The 21,657-nt window shown below is 31.7% G+C and overlaps 1 protein-coding gene across 1 annotated transcript in view; it reads right to left on the bottom strand.

Moving 5' to 3' along the window:
- Window positions 1-3,949: 3,949 nt before the first annotated feature.
- The window catches only part of LOC143072301 (uncharacterized), a 32,656-nt gene continuing 14,948 nt past the window's right edge, over window positions 3,950-21,657 (bottom strand). Inside the window, exons 9-21 of the mRNA XM_076247171.1 lie at window positions 20,903-21,025; window positions 17,567-17,641; window positions 16,394-16,518; window positions 15,393-15,482; window positions 12,818-12,907; window positions 11,988-12,104; window positions 10,531-10,684; window positions 9,626-9,772; window positions 8,988-9,043; window positions 8,084-8,154; window positions 7,214-7,236; window positions 5,837-5,963; window positions 3,950-4,673 (exon numbers count right to left, since the gene is read on the bottom strand). Of these exons, the coding sequence (XP_076103286.1) occupies window positions 4,586-4,673; window positions 5,837-5,963; window positions 7,214-7,236; window positions 8,084-8,154; window positions 8,988-9,043; window positions 9,626-9,772; window positions 10,531-10,684; window positions 11,988-12,104; window positions 12,818-12,907; window positions 15,393-15,482; window positions 16,394-16,518; window positions 17,567-17,641; window positions 20,903-21,025 (1,286 nt within the window). The 3' untranslated portion in view covers window positions 3,950-4,585. The remainder of the gene's footprint in view (window positions 4,674-5,836; window positions 5,964-7,213; window positions 7,237-8,083; window positions 8,155-8,987; window positions 9,044-9,625; window positions 9,773-10,530; window positions 10,685-11,987; window positions 12,105-12,817; window positions 12,908-15,392; window positions 15,483-16,393; window positions 16,519-17,566; window positions 17,642-20,902; window positions 21,026-21,657) is intronic.

Raw genomic sequence — 21,657 nt, 5'->3', positions numbered from 1 at the left:
GCAGCTGAAAGCCTATGAAGAAACCCAGTACCACATCCTTTTCATATCTTTTGAAAACCAATAATATAATATTTGTACATGTCATTTCAATTTACTCTTTAGCCTAAATGATCCTGTGGCAAATATTACATACACAAGTTCAGATGGTTAAACTGTTAACTTACAAAATGAAGATGCTAGACTTTTAGGAGTAAGAATTGCATAAAATGCAATCAAATTTCTATGTAATGACCATCTAACCAATAAGTTATATTTCAGCTATCATCTGTATAATTTTATGAGTATACATTTGTTAGGAAAAACACATTTTATTGAAAATTACACAAATTAGTGAATTAGTATATCAGTTCTACCTATTATTATTACATGTATTATTATGGAGAAAGGGAGATAACTCAATTACAAATATTGTCAAAATACAGGGGTAAATTCAGTAAATAAATATACATCATCAGGGACCGCCCATATGGGGGAGAACTTTCTGTCTAAAAGTGAAGTCCTGTGCTCATCTGATTGGTAAATAATGTTTGTAATAAATATTTTTTGGTAGATGGATCAAAACTAGAGTTGAAAAAAAAAAAAATAATAAATGCTGAATGTACTATTTTTTTCCCTACAGGGTTGAAAAGTAATGGGGGTCAGTATAGGAATTCAGTGTTAATCTACATTGTTTGTAAACAAGGCCATGTGAAAGCTCAAAAATGCTGCATGACCCTAAGTTTTTATTGTTGCAAAAGATAGGGCTACATTTGTACTTTCATGAATGATATATGAAAGTTTTTAATTTCTAAAGGTAAATCAGGTATAAATTTATTTCCACACATAGATTAGCATTAAAGTCAATGGGAGATTTTTTACTGAATTTACCCCTACAGGTCTTGTAATCTTTACACCCCTTTGGTGCCCACAAGCACCTTTTTGCTAACTATTTTGAGTAGGTAAAAATTTAGCAGTTAAAGTATAATTTCAAAGGAAGGCATGTCACCCCTAAGACACATTATTATGACTCTGACATAAACTCACTATCACAAGACCACCGAGGCAATTAGCATAAAATAAGAACAAATGTTTAAAAATGTACAGAGCGCTAAAAGTAATTATTTGGATCAGCATAAAAGCCACCATTTTATAATAAAACAAAGAAAAGCTATTCTTGCATGTGACATATCAAAATGAATCTTTTCTAATATTATCCTATATTTGAGTTACTACTGATAATGCTTGAATTTCTTTTTTCTTGAATGTGTATACATTTTTCAATGTTTACTTTTGATTACACTCTTGACTATTGACTATACATTTACATAACAAACAATAATATTGACCAAATACATATTCAAAATACGGTAGCCAATAAATAACATTCATGTATATATTGATTGATTTAACTCTGCATGTTAAGGTGGTACCCAACACCTTCACTAAAATTAATTGGGCTCGTTTAATTTTCATAAAATTTTGATAAAGTATTTACTTTGGCCCTTTGCCAAAAATATAAAAATTTCAAAAAATTTGAACCAACCATTTTATCAGAAAAATTACACTGGTTATATATCAGTTTGATAAACACTAATTTTGATCATTGAGAAGCTTAATATTCCCATAACAACACAACGTAATTAAAACGTTTAGCTGATTTTACAGAGTTATCTCCCTGTAGTGTTAGATACTACCTTAAGTTGTAAATATAATAGAGTATCACTAACCATTAGGGAAATGATCACTTATGTAACTAGAGGGTATTTTGAAAGGTTTAAATATTTCACATTTTAAGAGGTCACCTACAAATTCCTCAAAGTGCTTGCAGCAAGCATGGGACTCTCATATATTTTGATAAAATGACAAAAAAACTTTTTTATTTATCTGAATGTTTTTTTTTTATAGACCAAAAAGGAAGATTAACAAGTCATTTCTCACATATACTCTGGCTATAAGTATCGGGAGTTGATGAGCAATTAATGTGAACATGCATATATGTCATTTAAATAAAAAAAAATATTATATCAATATCAAATTGAAAAGGTAATTTCCCCAAGGTCATCAGGATTCAACATTTCTAGATTATTAATTATTTTTGATTAATGTCATAGTTGTATTAATATAGAGACCAGACAACAACAAATGAAGGAAACTGATTAGTTACATTCTAAGTGTACAACAGTGCACCAAATAAAAATTGGTAAATTTTCATGTGTTATTTTGCTTACGTGCAGTTTGTCTTTTTTTTTTTTACTACATAAGGGTTGCTATATTAATAATATACTTTCATTAATGGCAAATAACTGTTTACAACTTGTCAATATGCAAAGGAGAATCATAAAAAAATTCTGTATTGTAGAACTGGAATAGCAATCATCTTATTTAACTAGAGGCTCTAAAGAGCCTGTGTCGCTCACCTTGGTCTATGTGAATATTAAACAAAGGAAGCTTATGGATTCATGACAAAATTGTGTTTTGGTGATGGTGATGTGTTTGTACATCTTACTTTACTAAACAGTCTTGCTGCTTACAATTATCTCTATCTGTAATGAACTTGGCCCAGTAGTTTCAGTGGAAAATGTTAATAAAAATTTACAAATTTTATGAAAATTGTTAAAAATTGACTATAAAGGACAATAACTCCTTAGGGGGTCAATTGACCATTTTGGTAATTTAACTTATTTGTAAATCTTACTTTGCTGAACATTATTGCTGTTTACAGTTTATCTCTATCTATGATAATATTCAAGATAATAACCAAAAACAGCAAAATTTCCTTAAAATTACCGATTCAGGGGCAAACCCAACAACGGGTTGTCCGATTCATCTGAAAATTTCAGGATAGATAGATCTTGACCTGATAAACAATTTTACCCATTGTCAGATTTGCTCTAATTAAATGCTTTGGTTTTTGAGTTATAAGCCAAACTGCATTTTACCCCTATGTTCTATTTTTAGCCGTGGCAGCCATCTTGATTTGATGGCCAGGTCACTGGACACATTTTTTAAACTAGATACCCCAAAGATGATTGTGGTCAAGTTTGGATTAATTTGGCCCAGTAGTTTCAGAGGAGAAGATTTTTGTAAACGATAACTAAGATTTACGAAAAATGGTTAAAAATTGACTATAAAGGGCAATAACTCTTAAAGGGGTCAACTGACCATTTCGGTCACGTTGACTTATTTGTAAATCTTACTTTGCTGAACATTATTGCTGTTTACAGTTTATCTCTATCTATAACATGTATAATAATATTTAAGATAACCAAAAACAGCAAAATTTCCTTAAAATTACCAATTCAGGGGCAGTAACCCAACAACGGGTTGTCCGATTTATCTGAAAATTTCAGGGCAGATAGATCTTGACCTGATAAACAATTTTACCCATGTAAGATTTGCCCTAAATGCTTTGGTTTTTGAGTTATAAGCCAAAAACTGCATTTTACCCCTATGTTCTATTTTTAGCCGTGGCAGCCATCTTGATTTGATGGCCAGGTCACTGGACACATTTTTTAAACTAGATACCCCAAAGATGATTGTGGCCACGTTTGGATTAATTTGGCCCAGTAGTTTCAGAGGAGAAGATTTTTGTAAAAGATAACTAAGATTTACGAAAAATGGTTAAAAATTGACTATAAAGGGCAATAACTCTTAAAGGGGTCAACTGACCATTTCGGTCACGTTGACTTATTTGTAAATCTTACTTTGCTGAACATTATTGCTGTTTACAATTTATCTCTATCTATAATAATATTCAAGATAATAACCAAAAACAGTAAAATTTCCTTAAAATTACCAATTCAGGGGCAGCAACCCAACAACGGGTTGCCCAATTCATCTGAAAATTTCAGGACAGATAGAAATTGACCTGATAAACAATTTGACCCATGTAAGATTTGCTCTAAATGCTGTTTTTGAGTTATAAGCCAAAAACTGCATTTTACCCCTATGTTCTATTTTTAGCCATGGTGGCCATCTTGGTTGGATGGCCGGATCACTGGACACATTTTTTAAACTAGATACCCCAATGATGATTGTGGCCAAGTTTGGTATAATTTGGCCCAGTAGTTTCAGAGGAGAAGATTTTTGTAAAAGTTAACGACGCCGGACGACGCCGGACGACGCCGGACGCAAAGTGATGGGAAAAGCTCACTTGGCCCTTCGGGCCAGGTGAGCTAAAAAAGGTAAATAATTCTTAATGATTTCTAGTATGCTACAGATAAAATTACATATCAAAATCGCAATCACAAAAAAAAAAAGCAAACACACATATTTTACAAATTGAAAAACTTCTTTTTTGTCAAATTTTCATTCATATAATTTACATTTCAGTATACAAATTTAAAAATCCTATATGCAAATTTTGTGATTAATATTTCAGTAATCAAATTTAAAAACCATAAGTGTAACTTATGTGATTTACATTTCAGTAAACAAATTTAAAAATCCTAAAAACAATATTTTTCATACTCAAAAGAAAATGTACAGCATAAATATATATTGTAAACAATATACTTAAACAATTTTATGTATCTCATCATATCATTTCAGGTGTGTACTTAGTGTTGTTATCAAATTTAAAATATTATTCTAAAGTTTCCATCTGTCAGCTGTCATCAAATCTTCTTACAGGTAAAATAATATTATCTTCTCCCATGAATTTCAGATGTCCTTTATCAAATACAATTCTTGCTCTGTAATGAAAATATTAAATAATGCATCACTTTTCTCTACAATAATATACACCTACCAATACAAATTGTATCTATATCATTGGGTTATTGCACATATAATTATTTGTGAATATAATCCTGAGAAAAATGTTATGTCGCACATACATAAACTTGTTAGTGCATTTGATATTCTACAAGTGTTAATATTCATCAAAACTGAGGCAGTGAAATGACAAGAACATCATATATATATATACCTACTGATGGTGTCATGTTTTTCAAGCAATATTGCATTGGGCCAAAACAATAGTGTTATTTACTAGCTGTTTCTGTATTGGTCCTGGTATACATTAAAGACTAGCTATTATCCCAGAGATTGGAAGAGTATAGGAACTATACAACTGAAAAAGCTGTACCAGAGTCAATTTAAAAACAATTAGTTCATAACAGCTTTATTAAATGATTCAAAACCTTCAAGATAACCTAGAAACCTACTATTACAAAAAATAATAAATACCTTCTTTTTTTCAATTACTACACATTTTTTCAGTATTTATGCAATTTCTGATTTTTCATCTGAAAACTGTGCTACCAAAATTCATTTTATCTAGCAGATAGAGAATTATGCATAATTATCCATATATTGTGTCTAATTTGATAACAAGCATGCTTACAGTAAAATTATATACTACAGGGATAAGAACTGTAGATTCATTTATTTTTGTGGGTAACAATTTTCATGGGTTACCCCCCCAAAAATCGCTTTTTGTTGGTATTTGATTTCATGGTTTTCCTAAGTCTGCTAATTATACAAACTTCAACCCATAGAAAATTTGAACATTAAAATTTGTGGTCTACCTATTCAAACGATATCCAACAAAATTGGTATCCCACAAATAATAATGAATTCACCGTACAATAATATCACTTCTAACGCTACACTTAGGGACGACATCAAAAGATCGATGTAGGATAAAAAACTTAAATCAAATAGTTTGGGGGTGGGGGGTTAAAATTCGACTAGTTTTGTATATCTAAAATCGATTTTTACATATATCCCTATTGGTAAATCAATTTTTCCCAAATTAAGTTAAGAGGGGGGTGGGGGTGTCAGTGTAAAAACTATGTGAATTAAGTTTTTTATCCTACATTGAACTTTTGATGTCGTCCCTTATCAACTGTACCTATTATTGTCCATATCTATCACACATGTTTTAGCATTCTTTTGGTATGCTTGCTCTATTTTTGTTTGGTTTACATCATCAAAACTGATCCATTGTTGCATACTCAGCTCCTGCCATTTCCATAAGGCTGTAAAATAAAAGTGCAGCACTTTTAAGTGAATTCTTTTAAAAGTACATTTTGACTATTTTACCAAATACTCCAAATAGATCAATACAATATTAACCATTTTTGTTTTAGAAATATTTGGTAATATCTAGAAATTTCTGTCTTTGTTTGTTTACCATTCTCATATTACAAATCTAATGCGATATAAATGGCCCAACATTCTTGCTGCTTCCACAGATCTCTATCTATAATGAACTTTGCCCAGAAGTTTTAGAAGAAACTATTTTGCAACAAGAATGCGTCCCTTGTACACGGATGCCCCATCCACACTATCATTTTCTCTGTTCAAGTTGATTGGAGTTCAATTTCATCAAAAACTACCTCGACCAAAATCTCTAACCTGAAGCGGGACAGAAAAATGAACAGATGAAGAAATGAACGAACAGACCAGAAAACATAATGCCCATAAAAAATTAACAAAATTTAGGAAAATTGTTAAAAATTTACTATAAAGGACAATAACTCCATAACTGGTCAATTGACCATTGTGGTGATGTTTTGTAGACCTTCGCTGTACATTATTGCTGTTAACAGTTTATCTTTATCTATAATAATAATATTGAAATATTAACTAAAACAGTTTATCTTTATCTATAATAATAATATTGAAATATTAACTAAAAACTGCCAAATTTTCTTAAAATTACCAATTCAGGGGCAGCAACCCAGATTCATCTCCATAGATAAACATTTTGACCCCAGATATGCTCTAAATGCCTTGGTGTCAGAGATATTAGCCAAAAACTGCATTTTACCTCTATATTTTATTTTTAGCCATGTCCGCCATCTAGGATGGCAGGCAGGGTCATGGGAAACTTTTTTTTATCACACATGTTTTAGCATTCTTTTGGTATGCCTGCTCTATTTTTGTTTGAAAGAACTGAGATAAAAAAAAACATTACTGAACTATCAAATTTCATCAAATTCTGACAAGGGGTTTAGGAGGAAAAGGAGTTATAAATATGAAATGCAGTATGGTAGTTAAATAACTATTGGAAATATTTTACCCCAATGAATAGACAGAATGTACATATTTTTATTTATTTTTTTGCATTTTTACGTCTGTCCCAAGTCGGGAGCCTCTGGCCTTTGTTAGTCTTGTATTATTTTTAATTTTAGTTTCTATGGTGGGTTGTTGTCTCTTTGACACATTCCCCCATTTCCATTCTAAATTTTATTTTATATGTCTACATATATTGCAAATAACATACCTTTAGTATAACCGACTTCATTGCTGCAATGCAAAATAGAATATATATATATATACATTATATATATATATATATATATATATATATATATATATATATATATATATATATATATATATATATATATATATATATATATATATATATATATACATTAGAGAAAAGTTATTTCTTTACATGAATAGACACATATTCTTTAAAATTTTATTCACATTGATTATCAAGAAACATGTTCCATAAATTCATGAACTAATTAATGCATGCATTTACTTTCTGAATCCTGGGAAAAAAGCATTTACTTTCTGAATCCTGGGAAAAAAGCATTTACTTTCTGAATCCTGGGAAAAAAGCATACTGTTGTTCTTGTGAGAAATACTATGTGGGACTGGTGGATGAACAATAAACAACAGCTCATATAATAGACAGGCATATAAAATGAAAACCAAAATGATTATCAAAATAATTTGAAAGTTATTTACCAATTTGATATAAAAATAAATTGTTGAATTTTAATTCCCCAATAAAATTATGTATGATTTGATTGAGACTTATATAAATGGAGTATTTGTTATTGGCTTTGCAAACATTTTTATTGCATTTCTGTTATTATCAAGAAGAAAAAACAGTTTCAAATATTATTAACCCCTTTTTTTCACAATTTGCTAGATGTTATTAGTTACACAGTGTGCAATTGTCCTTATATGAGAATTTAGCGGGTCAATAAAATTCATATGACGTGATAAAAAATTGTACTGATATTTATTAGGACAATATCAGTCAATCAAATTGCGAGAAATTACTCTAAATCAGGATAATTTCTTTTGTCTTTCAATCTGTTGTAGTATAAATCATTTTTAATTTATTTCTTACTGTATTTCCAGCTGGAACTCTCCATCCGCTCCATATTTGTGTCTGGATTTTGTACCATCTTCCCATCGAACCTGTATTTGTATCAAATAAAGTTGTGAAATGATTGGTATGATTTAAGAAATAATTCATGGCAGCTGCAGATTTGTTTTCATTTAACCATGGGTTGGGCATTTATATTCGATTATTTTACCCTGAGCCTTAGCAGTTTAACAGTGAAAAATAAATTGAAATGAACTGGTTTGTTTATTTTGCTGTGGTAGTAAAGAGATATATAAATTGTATCTGGATCTTGGCCTTCATAAACTGGGGATTTTGATGTTGAAAATTGAGAATATTTGGCAGTATGAATAAGTTGGTAGTAACGCGGAACAGCCGTTGTTGTGTATTCCTGCATTTGCGCTAAAGGTAGATATATTGTGATTATACTAGTTGACGATTATAGGTCGTTATATTAGACTTGATAATAAACAACATATAAAATTCGAATGTGCATGTCCAAAACCAGGAACTTTGTTATCCTATGTCTTATCGTAATAATTTTTGTTATTTGAAGAATTTGGTGCTCATGGCAGATGTTTGAATATTTTGATTAAATCTATTCCCAACATTTATGGAATTAGGACATTAAGAGCTTGATATATTGTGTAAACAGTCATCTACAGTTAATGACTGAAAGTTATCCTTTAAATCTCTTTGTTTAATTTTGTACTTAGGTGGATGTCTCATTGACAAATACATGCACATCTTCTTTTATCTATATAACATAAAACTAATTGAAAAATGTCCATGTAATGTTTCTGACATCTAAACAAACCACATCCCATTTCATTTCATTATTATTTAAAGATTACCTAATCAGTCTTCTTTTAAAGTTGTTTTCCTCTAAATTGTATACTATACTTACATCAACAAATCCTGAGTTTGTTACTCTAAACACTATTCCTTTTCTCTGAGGTTTGCCTAGAATTGAAATGAAACTTATATATATCTAACTTTCATAAGAAAAACAATTTAAGCAAAATATTTATTTGCTATATGATTTACAAACATGATGCCATACCTTTTCTGTTTCATTTTTTACAGGAGCTAATCTTTCACTAAATGTCAATTTAACACTTAAAGAAAATCAAAATCCCTTCTCCAACCAAAAAATAAAAGGAAAGGAAAGAACCAACTCAAGATTTTTTTTAATCATTAAGAAGCATGTGACACTATCAAATCTTAGTGGTCTCAGGGGACATTTGGATTGAGCAAGGTAGACAAACAGACCAAAACCAGAAATGGATATGGAAAGAAGCAAAATTTTAATTTGCTAAAATATTTGTTAACATACCATATTAAGCATGCAATCTAGCTGAATGTGATGATTTTTCTGTTTTTATACGTTTAAAGTTAGTTGTTCAACCATGAATTGTTGATTCAAACATGACTGACTCATGAAATTGCAGGAATATATAGAAATTTGGTGCTAAACCCTTCGGATAATTAGAATGTACACAATATTTTCATTTATTTAAGAAAGGACAATTAAGTTACAGTTACCTTTTTCACAAACAAATACTCCTACTTCAATCAGCTGATCTTCTTTTAACAGACGTGGTACGCTGACTAGTTTGACATCTTCTTGGTCACCATTTACATAGTGGTAAAAATTTATTAATCCATTGTCTAACTGAACCTTTATCCAGCCTGTAATAAAAATTACTTCGATAATCAACTAAGGTTTTAATCTAGTCTTAATCTTTTGTTGCTAAAGAACATTTAGATAAACAAGAGCAAATCTTCACAAATACTGCATTGGTATAAAATTTAATAGACAGTTTACTCTGTCAGATAAATATATAAAAAAACTTTCACCATTCAAACTCACAGAATGTATTGCTTTTTTGGGGAAATAATTACAAACACTTACAGCAAAAGTTTTTTTTATTATCAATTTCTTATACATGAGAGAATACACCACTAGTACCATTACACGTTATTCCATTTTGGTTTGAAAACAACATATGACATGGTTATCTAAATTCTAAAAAAATAATTTGTTCGCAGTAAACTATGTTGTTACAAATAGTCCTACTGGCCATTGAAAATGGAGAAAAGTCACACCATACATTAACTTTATAATTTTATTTATTATCAATGATCTTTGAAATTATTAACTAGTTAAGATTAGAGCTAACTGTTCAGCAGCAGATTTTCCTGATACTATCATGAGGGCAGTAGGTAGGGGTATGATTCAGAATTCACTGAAAAAAATAAGCATTCTTTTCTGGATCCTGACAAAACTATCATTAATTTCCTAAGTTCCCATAAGGATAAAACCTGAATTCCAAGAAAATAAAGGCCCAATCCCAAATTCCTGTGAAAAAAGGCCTAATCCTGATGTTCTGAAAAGGTCCTCCTGCCCCTCTTTCACTCAATGTCACCTTTGCTGCTATAAGACTTACCATCAGGGAGATTTTGTACCGTTGTTCCATATTGTAAAGGTTCAGATGAGGCTTCTCCTCCTAATATCTGTACTCTGCTACCAAGAGACGGTAAATTGTCATGTTCCTCATCATCAAGTTCTTTGGAAATGTGGATAATTTCTGTTATATGACTCTACAAATTAAATATAAAACAAGAAAATTTATTTATAATAACTGAATGACATATTTAAGATTATTAGAATAAATAAATGGAGAATTGTGAAAGTGACACCACCAAAATTCAAACTTGATCTGTATTTTGTGATAATAAGGTGGGTCTCATTGGGGTCTAAGCGTGATGCGGGATTGCTGATTTTTTGTAAGCGTGACACGTGAAAGTCAAATTACTGTGTCGTGAAAATGGGAAATGAGGTCTAGCGGGACCCGGGAAATGACAAAAAAATGAGAATTGCTTACGTACATAGTGTAAGCGGGATACGGGAATCTGACAAAACAATAAGCGGGATCTGGGATCGGAACCCCCCAATGAGACCCCCAATAAGTATTGTGCATAAGTTTTATAACATTTCATTGAGGCAAACTTAAGCTCGTGACTCGTGTACAGATAGTACAATGCTCTCTATAGGTTGAAGAACTGAAACTAGACATTTTGCAATTTTTCCAATTATAAAGGGGTATAACTTTAGAATGGTTAAAATGACACCACTAAAATTCAAATTTCATCTGTGTTATGTGGTAATAAGCATAGGGTATAAGATTCATTACATTTTGTTGAGGCAAACTCAAGTTAGAGAACCGAAACCAATTTTGGGACGTACGTACGTACAGACAAGGGTAAAACTTAATGCCCCCTCCGCTACAGTTTGGCATAAAAAGATGTCAAGATGTCAACTATCTGATGAAGACACTCCTACAGTCGAAAACTCCAAGGGAAACTTGGTCTTCTTTTTACCGGCAGTAAAACTATCTAAAACCCTGCTAAATTTGGACTTTAGTTTGGCTGTACATGCTGTATGGGATGTATTCATATACAGCCACTGCCAGTCAGATTAGGGACACTAAATCTGATGCCTCGTGGACAGATAGTACAATGCTCTCTATAGGTTGAAGAACCCTTATAACAATTCTTGGAGTTTTTAGGTGGCCAGTTACATGAGAAAATTGCTGCTCCTACAAGTGTCACCCCGCCCAGAAAAACCTTCCTTTTGTATTATATCTAATATTTTTTGTATAACAAAAAGAGCAGCCCTATATAAGGTTTTTTTCTTAGATAAAACACACCTGAATATAAATGGCACTCTGATAAAAACATACATGTATTCTCCTGACCTTAGTGTAATGAATGTTTACTCCTTTTTGTAACTCACTCCATAACATGTTTCATTTTATTTTCATATTGGTGAGAAAGTTGAGTCTTTTTGTATATATTGGTATCCCCTGAAAATAATAGTGAGTCCACAGAATATAACACTTACAATATCATCTGAGTCGAGACCAGATTCATGTTGATTTACTTCTCTTTGTATATATTCTGCATAACTTTTAGGATTTCCTGTTTCATGACATTTTTGTATCACATTACCAGCGACAACCTAATAAATAAAATAACACAAGGTCAAAAATAAATGTATAAAATTTCTGGAATTTATAATTTTCATGTCTGCACAAGTAAAATCTCCCCAAAAATTAACTTATTTCTTCATAATGTCCTAATGTGATGTTTATTCTTAGTTAAAATAAAAGAAGAACGTATAAATAGTATTTAATAATTTTGCATTATTGTCGATTATTGAAGATTCACACCAATTAATGCACACATTAACTTCTGAATTATCAGTAATTACAACACCTATTTACCAAAAATTCTGAATTAACAGTATTAACACCAACTAATCATTAAACTCTGAATTAACAGTACATGTATTAACAACGCCTAATCACTGTAAATTATGAATTAACAGTGTTTACAGTGGCAGATCCGGGAGGGGGGGTTCCGTGGTTGGAACCCCCCCTTTTTTTGGACGATCAATGCATTTGAATGGGGACATGTGGTTGGAACCCCCTCCCCTTCATCCTGGGTTGGGAACCCTCCCTTTTTAAAATGGCTGGATCCGCCCCTGGTATTTATAATACAGTGTCTAATCCAGATCTAATAAAGGCTTCACTGTGACTTTGTGTTGAAGAGCGGCAACAAAACACTGTTATGTGCTTTGGTTTTTCTTGTGCATGTAGTGATTTATGGTGACCTGATTTGATACACAATATCCTTTCTTGTCCATTTTGATTTATAAAGTGTTTCACTGACCTGGTAATGAAAGTATTTCTTTATAAATCTAGAATCCTCCATGTCTATCAACTTTCCACCTCCTATTTTAGCCATATCTTGCAGAAACATCTGAAGCAAATAAACATGATAACAAATAAAAAAAAACATTTTTTTAAAAGAATTTTCAATATTATTCAATTTTTTTTCTCAGTTTTATGTGGTCAAAATCAGTTTTAGATGAAATACAAGTGAAAACATGTTCTCAATAAATTGCTTCGCCAAGCACAGCTGGATACAACTGCAGAGGTCCAACCCTGAACAGTTGGGACAAAAATGGACAAAAATATTCGCCCTTGATACAGGTCTGAATTTGGATTGTAATTAAATATTTGACACATTATAGGTTTCTGACACAGAATTACTATAGTCAAATAACTTAGAATTGGTTATATGATTTGAATCTATATATTTTTTGCTTTTGTGCAATTCACTATGCTGTTGTGAATTGAACTCCCCCCCCCCCCAAAAAAAAAAGTTAACCTCCCCATTTTTGCTTTTGTGCAATATACTATGCTGTAGCAAATTGCCCCCCTCCCCAATCCACCACTAAAAAAAATGTTTACCCCCTTTTTTTGCTTTTGTGCAATTCACTACATATGCTGTTGCCTATTGACACCCCCTTTTTTTCGAAATAGTTCAAAACCTGACATTTCTTTATACATAATTTACAAGTAGTGTAAGGGAGGTAAATCCAAACATACACAACATTGTATTTTAAATGTATTTGAGTTACCTCCCTTACACTGCTTTTAAATTGTCTTAATTGTCCATTAACCAGAAAAATCTAGTCCCCCACTTTTTTGCCACTAATTCCTAAATGGTTTGAGCTATAACAGCCTAAAAGTTGATACGAACAATCCCTTTGTGGTATGGAAACCTGTGGTATAATTTCAGAGAGATTTATAAACTTAAACAAGTTATTGCCTGGAAACTACAAAAATGCTTATTTAGGCCCCTAATTCCAAAACTGTTGGGACCATAACCCCCAAAATCAATCCCAACCTTCCTTTAGTAGTATTGAACCTTCTAGTAAAAAATTATAGAGATCCTTTCACTTAAACTAAAGTTATTGTCCTGACGCTAAATGCGTCTTCGGACGACGACTCAGACGATGACATGATAGCATTTTACGAAGCAAAAAATTGTTTGCGGTCGTATAAAAAATGTGATCTAGGCTTTTATTAAAATCCTGCTCATTCATTTTAAGGGTGCTTGGCAAAGTCAATCTTTTAATTGGAAATTATGCAGATAAAAAATTAAAGTAAGATGTTATAAGATGTCATTATGAAAGAATTACTACTCAAAATTTTTCTTCTTCTTCTTTCATATACTGCCCACATTCAACATGATAAGTATTCTGGCAAGTTGTGCACGATTAAAAACAGGTTAAAAACTGGATAAAACTAATTGTTCTGTTGATTTAGTTTGTGGTTTTGGTCACTTGAGACTTGAATATCTAGACAGTTATTAAGGATATCTTGCAGATACAAGATGCCAACCCATATGGTAATTTAGTCCATGTTTTCTTATGGGGAGCCCCAAAACTAATCCGATAAACAATGTCTATAGAACTGAAGATTTTCTGAAATGTTGGATGAAAAAATACACCAATATCTGGATGAACACATGCACAAACAAGTTACTCATGGTATAATGCCATCAATAACCAGGGCTCAAAACAAGTACTAATTGTTTCATTAGAATGCTATATTTGTACAGTGACATATACTATAGTTGTTAATTTCTGTGTCATTTGGTCTCTTGTGAAGGGATGTCTCATTGGCTATCAAACCTCATCTTCTTTCTTATATACACGCATGAAAGATCACACAAAGAAGTTTGGTTCAATGAACAAAATTTGAGTTTACAGAGAGAATGATGAATGAGAACTCTTCGTCACTTATGCCCCTCAGTTAAAAAGACTTAAAACATGAACAACAACTCACCCTATTAACATCTTCCAACAGGAACAGTAAACATTGTATATCCTTGGAGGTGTAAAACAACTTACCCTATTTACATGACTTCCAACAGGAACAGTAAACAGTGTATATCCTTGGAGGTGTAACTTCTGAACAACAACTTACCCTATTAACATGACTACCAACAGGAATAGTAAACAGTGTATATCCTTGGAGGTGTAACTTCTGAACAACAACTTACCCTATTAACATGACTTCCAACAGGAACAGTAAACACTGTATATCCTTGGAGGTGTAACTTCTGAACAACAACTTACCCTATTAACATGACTACCAACAGAAACAGTAAACAGTGTATATCCTTGGAGGTGTAACTTCTGAACATCAACTTACCCTATTAACATGACTACCAACAGGAACAGTAAACAGTGTATATCCTTGGTGATGTAACTTCTGAACAACAACTTACCCTGAACAACAACTTACCCTATTAACATGACTACCAACAGTAAACAGTGTATATCCTTGGAGGTGTAACTTCTGAACAACAACTTATCCTATTATCATGACTACCAACAGGAACAGTAAACCGTGTATATCCTTGGAGGTGTAACTTCTGAACAACAACTTACCCTATTAACATGACTACCAACAGGAACAGTAAACAGTGTATATCCTTGGTGATGTAACTTCTGAACCATAACTTTCACTCTCTCTCCTATCTAAAACAAACAACACAAATTTAACATTTTTAAAGGTGAAGTCATTTGGTCTGTGAAGGATAGTTGTCTCATATAAAATCATACCCTATTTCTTTATTTTTTAAATTACTACATTAGACTCTGACTGAATTAAATAAGATAAGAGGAAAATAACAAATACAACTTTTAAGTGTGATACCACTAATTAACAAGAATGTGTCCCCAGTACACAGATGCCCCACTTTCACTATCAGTTTCCATGTTCAGTGGACCATGAAATTGGGATGGGTAAAAAACTAATTTGACATTAAAATAAGAAGGATCAGATCATTGGGAACATGTGTACTAAGTTTCAAGTTGATTGGACTTCAACTTCATCAAAAACTACCTTGACCAAAAACTTTAACCAAAACTTTACCTTGAAGAGGGACAGATGGACAGACAGACAAACAAACGGACGCACAGACCAGGAAATATAATGCCCCCTACTATCGTAGGTGGGGCATAAAAATCCCTATATCTTCAACCATTTGTTTTGAATTTTCCCCATCTCTATTTATTATTTTACCTTAATAAACCATGATTATCCTAAATTATGAATGTATCAACTTTCCTCATCTCAATTTTCAACCATGGTTTAAAGTCATGTAGTGAAACTTTATGTTTTAGAAAAACCACCACTACTAAATATAGCATTTCTTATAACTAACAATACTATTGGGAACATCTACCTTAAAATTGTGTTGCATGTACATGCACAAGTAAATTTTGGCTCAAAATGATCAAAATTTATTTCTCAATCAGAAAACACTTACATCCATGTAACTTCATAAGCAAGTTTAGGTATAAAAAATTCAAAAGCACTGTTTTTTATTTGAGTAAGGCTACTTTTACATTTTCTAGTGGGTTAATTAGTGGTCTGACATCTTTACCTCAGGTGGCTTTGGTGCATATTCTGATAATACGTCATTCATTTGTGAATCATCTGTGGGTCTTCCATCAGAGAAAACAACAATTCTTGGTGGTACAATATATCCTCCCATTGACATAGGCCCTCCTGAATAAACAAAAAAAAAAATCCAGTCATCATGAAAAGCTTGGAGCAGCCTATCAGTGTACTTATCTTATGTTGCTTTTCTATTTAAAGTAATTTCTCATTTTTATCAAATTCTTACTTGTTATATTTATTACACAAACTATAAACTTTTTGTAATGAAAAACAGAAAAAAAACAGAAAATGTCTGTAAAGATTTACTTAAGGGGGGGCTCGCAGGTCTAAATCATTTTTTTTTTCTTAATATAGGATTTTGCTATATTTTTCTATAAATGAACTTTATCTTATACTTAATAGAAAAATAAAATAAAAAAATGGGGTCAACGTTCATTTACGCTCACAATCTGCCTTCGAAAGAAACATACATTTTTGTAAAGGTACTTTTTCTGTGTTGAACTAATAGTAGAAATAGAGGTAATATCGAAATAAAAAAAGAACTAAATTACAGAAATCTCACAAATTTAACAATAGTTTACTTTAAGTACAGCTTATTTGAAAATAATTATAAAAAATATAGGTCACCTATGAGTTAAAAAAGATATTACAATCTAATGCAAAAAAATGACATTTTTGCACTAAAGGGAGATAATTTGGAGCCTTTTCAATATGTACATTTTAAAAGTCATCTGGGGCCAAAACGAATTGATTTTTGTGAATGATTTTTGTACCATATGATAAAGTAACAACTAATAAAGTAATAAATTAAAATTTGTAATGAAATACAAAAATGTTTTATTTTTTTATGAAACTTTTATACCCTCAGGCCTCCTTAAGAACCACATTTAGATACTTAGTTATATACATAGTACACCTTTTATGAATTAATATATGTTATGTAAAAAAGGTAAGTTTGAGTGGATGTACATGTATATATGTTAATGAGTAAGGCATGGCTAAATATGATTTGTAATTTTATGGGCGATGACACATTCACACATAAAATGGTGACCAATGAAACTTAACTGTACTTTTCTTTAAGGCTTTTAGTAAATAGAGCAAAATTCAATAAAATAATAATTTTATGTAAAAAAAAATCTGTCTACAAGTGTACCTTTCTCTTTGAGAGCAATACTGCATAAAACTAAAGCTGTATGTAGTGCTGATGTTCCCTCAGGTTTCAATTGATCTACAAAATTATCTTGGTTAGCATTATCTGGTTAAGATTGTCTGATAATTTCAATAAATTGTAATCAGAAATTAAAGCAGAGTTGCAAAATATCCCCTCCCATACGTGTACTGAAGTGTAAAATAACTGGGGAATGATTGCATTTAATATTATAAAGAGATATAACTCAAGAACTGTAAGAGTGACGCTACTCAAATTTGTACTTGATCTGAGGTAATAAGCATTCTGTATATGTTTTATAACATTTTCTTGAGGCAAACTAAACATAGAGATCAGAAATGAATCAGATGCTCCGCAGGGTGCAGTTTTATACGACCACAGAGGTCGAACCCTGAACAGTTGGAGACACAGAATGAATGTGGTCTAAGAACTTAAACATAAAAACTTAAAAATTTTAAATTGGACATTTACCTATTATGGTCCAATATCCAAAATCTAAATACATGGTTAGATTCAGCATATCATATAACCCCAAGAATTCAATTTTTGATGAAATTAAATAATGTTCAATTTTAGATCCTTTAGACCTCAATGTGGACCAATTTGATAACCGGGCCCAAATATTAAAAATCTAAATACATGGTAAGATTCAGCATAATGAAGAACCCCATATATTCAATTTTTGTTGAAATCAAACAAAGTTTAAATTTTGACCCTTTGGACCTTAATGTAGACCAATTTGAAAACGGGACAATACTGTGCAATTGAATATTTCTTGCTATTGCGCAAAACTGTGCAATTGAAAATTTCTTGCTATTGCGCAATATTGTGCAATTAGATATTTCTTGCTATTGCGCAATACTGTACATTGAAGATTTCTGGCTATTGCACAATACTGTGCAATTGAAGATTTCTTGCTATTGCGCAATACTGTGCAATAGAAAATTTCTTGCTATTGCACAATACTTAATATAATAATTTTGGACCCCGATTTGGCCAAACTTGAAAACTGGGCCCATAATCAAAAATCTAAGTACATGTTTAGATTCAGCATATCAAAGAACCCCAGGAATTCAATTTTTGTTAAAATCAAGCTAAGTTTAATTTTGGACTCTTCAGACCTTAATGTAGACCAATTTGAAAACAGGACCAAATATTAAGAATCTGAATACACGGTTAGATTTGGCATATCAAAGAACCCCAATAAGTCATTTTTTGATGAAATCAAACAAAGTTTAATTTTGGACCCTTTTGGCCCCTAATTTGTTCGGTCAAAAACTCCCAAAATCAATCCCAATCTTCCTTTTGTGGTCATAAATCTTGTGTTAAAATTTCATAGATTTCTATTAATTTATACTAAAGTTATTGTGCAAAAACCAAGAAAAATGCTTATTTGGGACCTGTTTTTGGCCCCTAATTCCAAAACTATTGGGACTAAAACTCCCAAAATCAATCCCAACCTTCCTTTTGTGGTTATAGACCTTATATTAAAATTTCATAGATTTCTGTTTACTTATACTAAAGTTATTGTGCGAAAACCAAGAAAAATGCTTATTTGGGCCCTTTTTGGCCCCTAATTCCTAAACTGTTTGGACCAAAACACCCAAAATTAATCCCAACCTTCCTTTTATGGTCATAAACCTTCTGTTTAAATTTCATAGATTTCTATTTACTTTTACTAAAGTTAGAGTGCGAAAACCAAATGTCTTTGGACGACGACGCCAACGTGATACCAATATATGACCAAAAAATTTTGAATTTTTGCGGTCGTATAAAAATCCAGTAATTTTTCCATTTGTAGAGGGACATAACTCTAGAACAGTAAAAGTGAAGCCATCAAAATTCACACTTGAACTGTGTTTTGTGGTTATAAGCATTGTGTATAAGTTTCATATTTGGTTGAGGCATCTAAAGTCAAAGAATGGAAATGAAAATAATATTTTCATTTGCAAAGGGACATAACTCTAGAACGGTAAAAGTAAAGCAAACAAAATTTTAACTTGGCCTGTGTTTTTTTTGTGGTAATATACATTTCATTTTATATATAAGTTTGATAACATTTGGTTGAGAGAACAGAAACCAAACAAGAATGTGTCCTAAGTACACAGATGCCCCACTCGCACTATCATTTTCCATGTTTAATGGACCGTGAAATTGGGTAGAAAATGTAATTTGGCATTAAAATTAGAAAGATCATACCATATAGGAAACAAGTGTACTAAGTTTTAAGTTGATTGGACTTCAACTTCTTCAAAAACTACCTTGACCAAAAACTTTAACCTGAAACTCCCACTTTCATTTTCTATGTTCAGTGGACCGTGAAATTGGGGCCAAAAGTCTAATTTGGCTTTCAAATTAGAAAGATCATATCATAAGCAACAAGTGTACTAAGTTTCAAGTTGATTGGACTTCAGCTTCATCAAAAACTACCTTGACCAAAAACTTTAACCTGAAACTCCCACTTTCATTTTCTATGTTCAGTGGACCGTGAAATTGGTACCAAAAGTCTAATTTGGCTTTCAAATTAGAAAGATCATATCATAAGCAACAAGTGTACTAAGTTTCAAGTTGATTGGACTTCAGCTTCATCAAAAACTACCTTGACCAAAAACTTTAACCTGAAACTCCCACTTTCATTTTCTATGTTTAGTGGACCGTGAAATTGGGGCCAAAAGTCTAATTTGGCTTTCAAATTAGAAAGATCATATCATAAGCAACAAGTGTACTAAGTTTCAAGTTGATTGGACTTCAGTTTCATCAAAAACTACCTTGACCAAAAACTTTAACCTGAAGTGAACGGACGCAAAGACGGACGAACGAACGAACGGACGCACAGACCAGAAAACATAATGCCCCTCTACTATCGTATCATAGGTGGGGCATAAAAAAAAAAATCCCATATGTAAAGGGGCAAAACTTTTAAAAGTTAAAAACAATGCCACATAATTTAAACTTGATATGTGTTTTATAGTAATAAGCATTGTGAATAAGTTTCATAACATTTTGTTTAGGCAAACAAAAGTTAGAGAATGGAAAACAATAAAAAAAAAAGTAAGCCCCAAAAGTCATTCAGATGTAGAAAAGAAGTGCAAAAGTACTTTTTGTGATTAAGGTTCTTTTAATGTGTCATATTATTCTGACTAGTGGTTCAGGAGCAGTTGCAGATACAACAAAAAAAGATAATCCTATAAAAAATTCAGATTAAAAAGTAAAAGCAAAAGTACATCTTGTGATTAATAAGAATCTTACAAAAGCTATATTTTGGATGTCCCTTTCAACATTTCTTTTTTACTGCCAGGAATAGCAATGATAAATACTTACATATCTTAGCCACTAGATCACTGTAGTCCATTGTTAAAGGTGATAGTATTTCAGTCTGTGAACCAAATACTACAATTCCTATGTTCTCATACAATTCTCTGTTGAGTGATAACTCCTCTGCATCTAGGTATAATAAAAAGTTTTTAAAGCAACTGAGTCAAGTAATGTTTTCTTTTCCCATTATGCATGTGTAAACCAGGTGCTCCGCAGGGCGCAGCTTTATACGACCGCAGAGGTCGAACCCTGAACAGTTGGGGCAAGTATGGACAAAACATTCAAGCGTGATACAGCACTAAATTTGGATTGTGATCAAATTTTTGACATTACATGTTTTTTTTTTACACAAAACAAATGTCAAGATTTTACAAATCAATTAAAGATTTCTTCTTCAAACTTTTTAAATCTAAAATTAAATAGTTGACACAGCATAGGTTTCTGACACAGAATGAATGTGGTCTAATGAACTTAAAAGTTTTTTTTTGCCTTTGAGCAATTCACTATGCTGTTGAATATTAATCCTCTCAAAAAAATGTTTGAAGAAATTTTCTTTTTATTTATGAAATCTGAAATGAGAAAAATTTAAACCCCCCCCCCCCCGCTTTTTTTCACATCCCCGTTTCCCTTTTTCCAAAACTGATAATAATTCAAATTTCTAATGGAGTTTGCAACAATAACTACTCTTTTAAATATATCATAAAATATTAAAATGTAAAATAAAGTGCTTGTTATCACTGAATGGTAAAGATTGGTTGGTA

The sequence above is a fragment of the Mytilus galloprovincialis genome, chromosome 4 (genome assembly GCF_965363235.1).
Source record: "Mytilus galloprovincialis chromosome 4, xbMytGall1.hap1.1, whole genome shotgun sequence".
Lineage (NCBI taxonomy): Eukaryota > Metazoa > Mollusca > Bivalvia > Mytilida > Mytilidae > Mytilus > Mytilus galloprovincialis.
The sequence above is the reverse complement of the archived record's forward strand: the minus strand, read 5'-3'. Positions and strand labels throughout refer to the sequence as shown.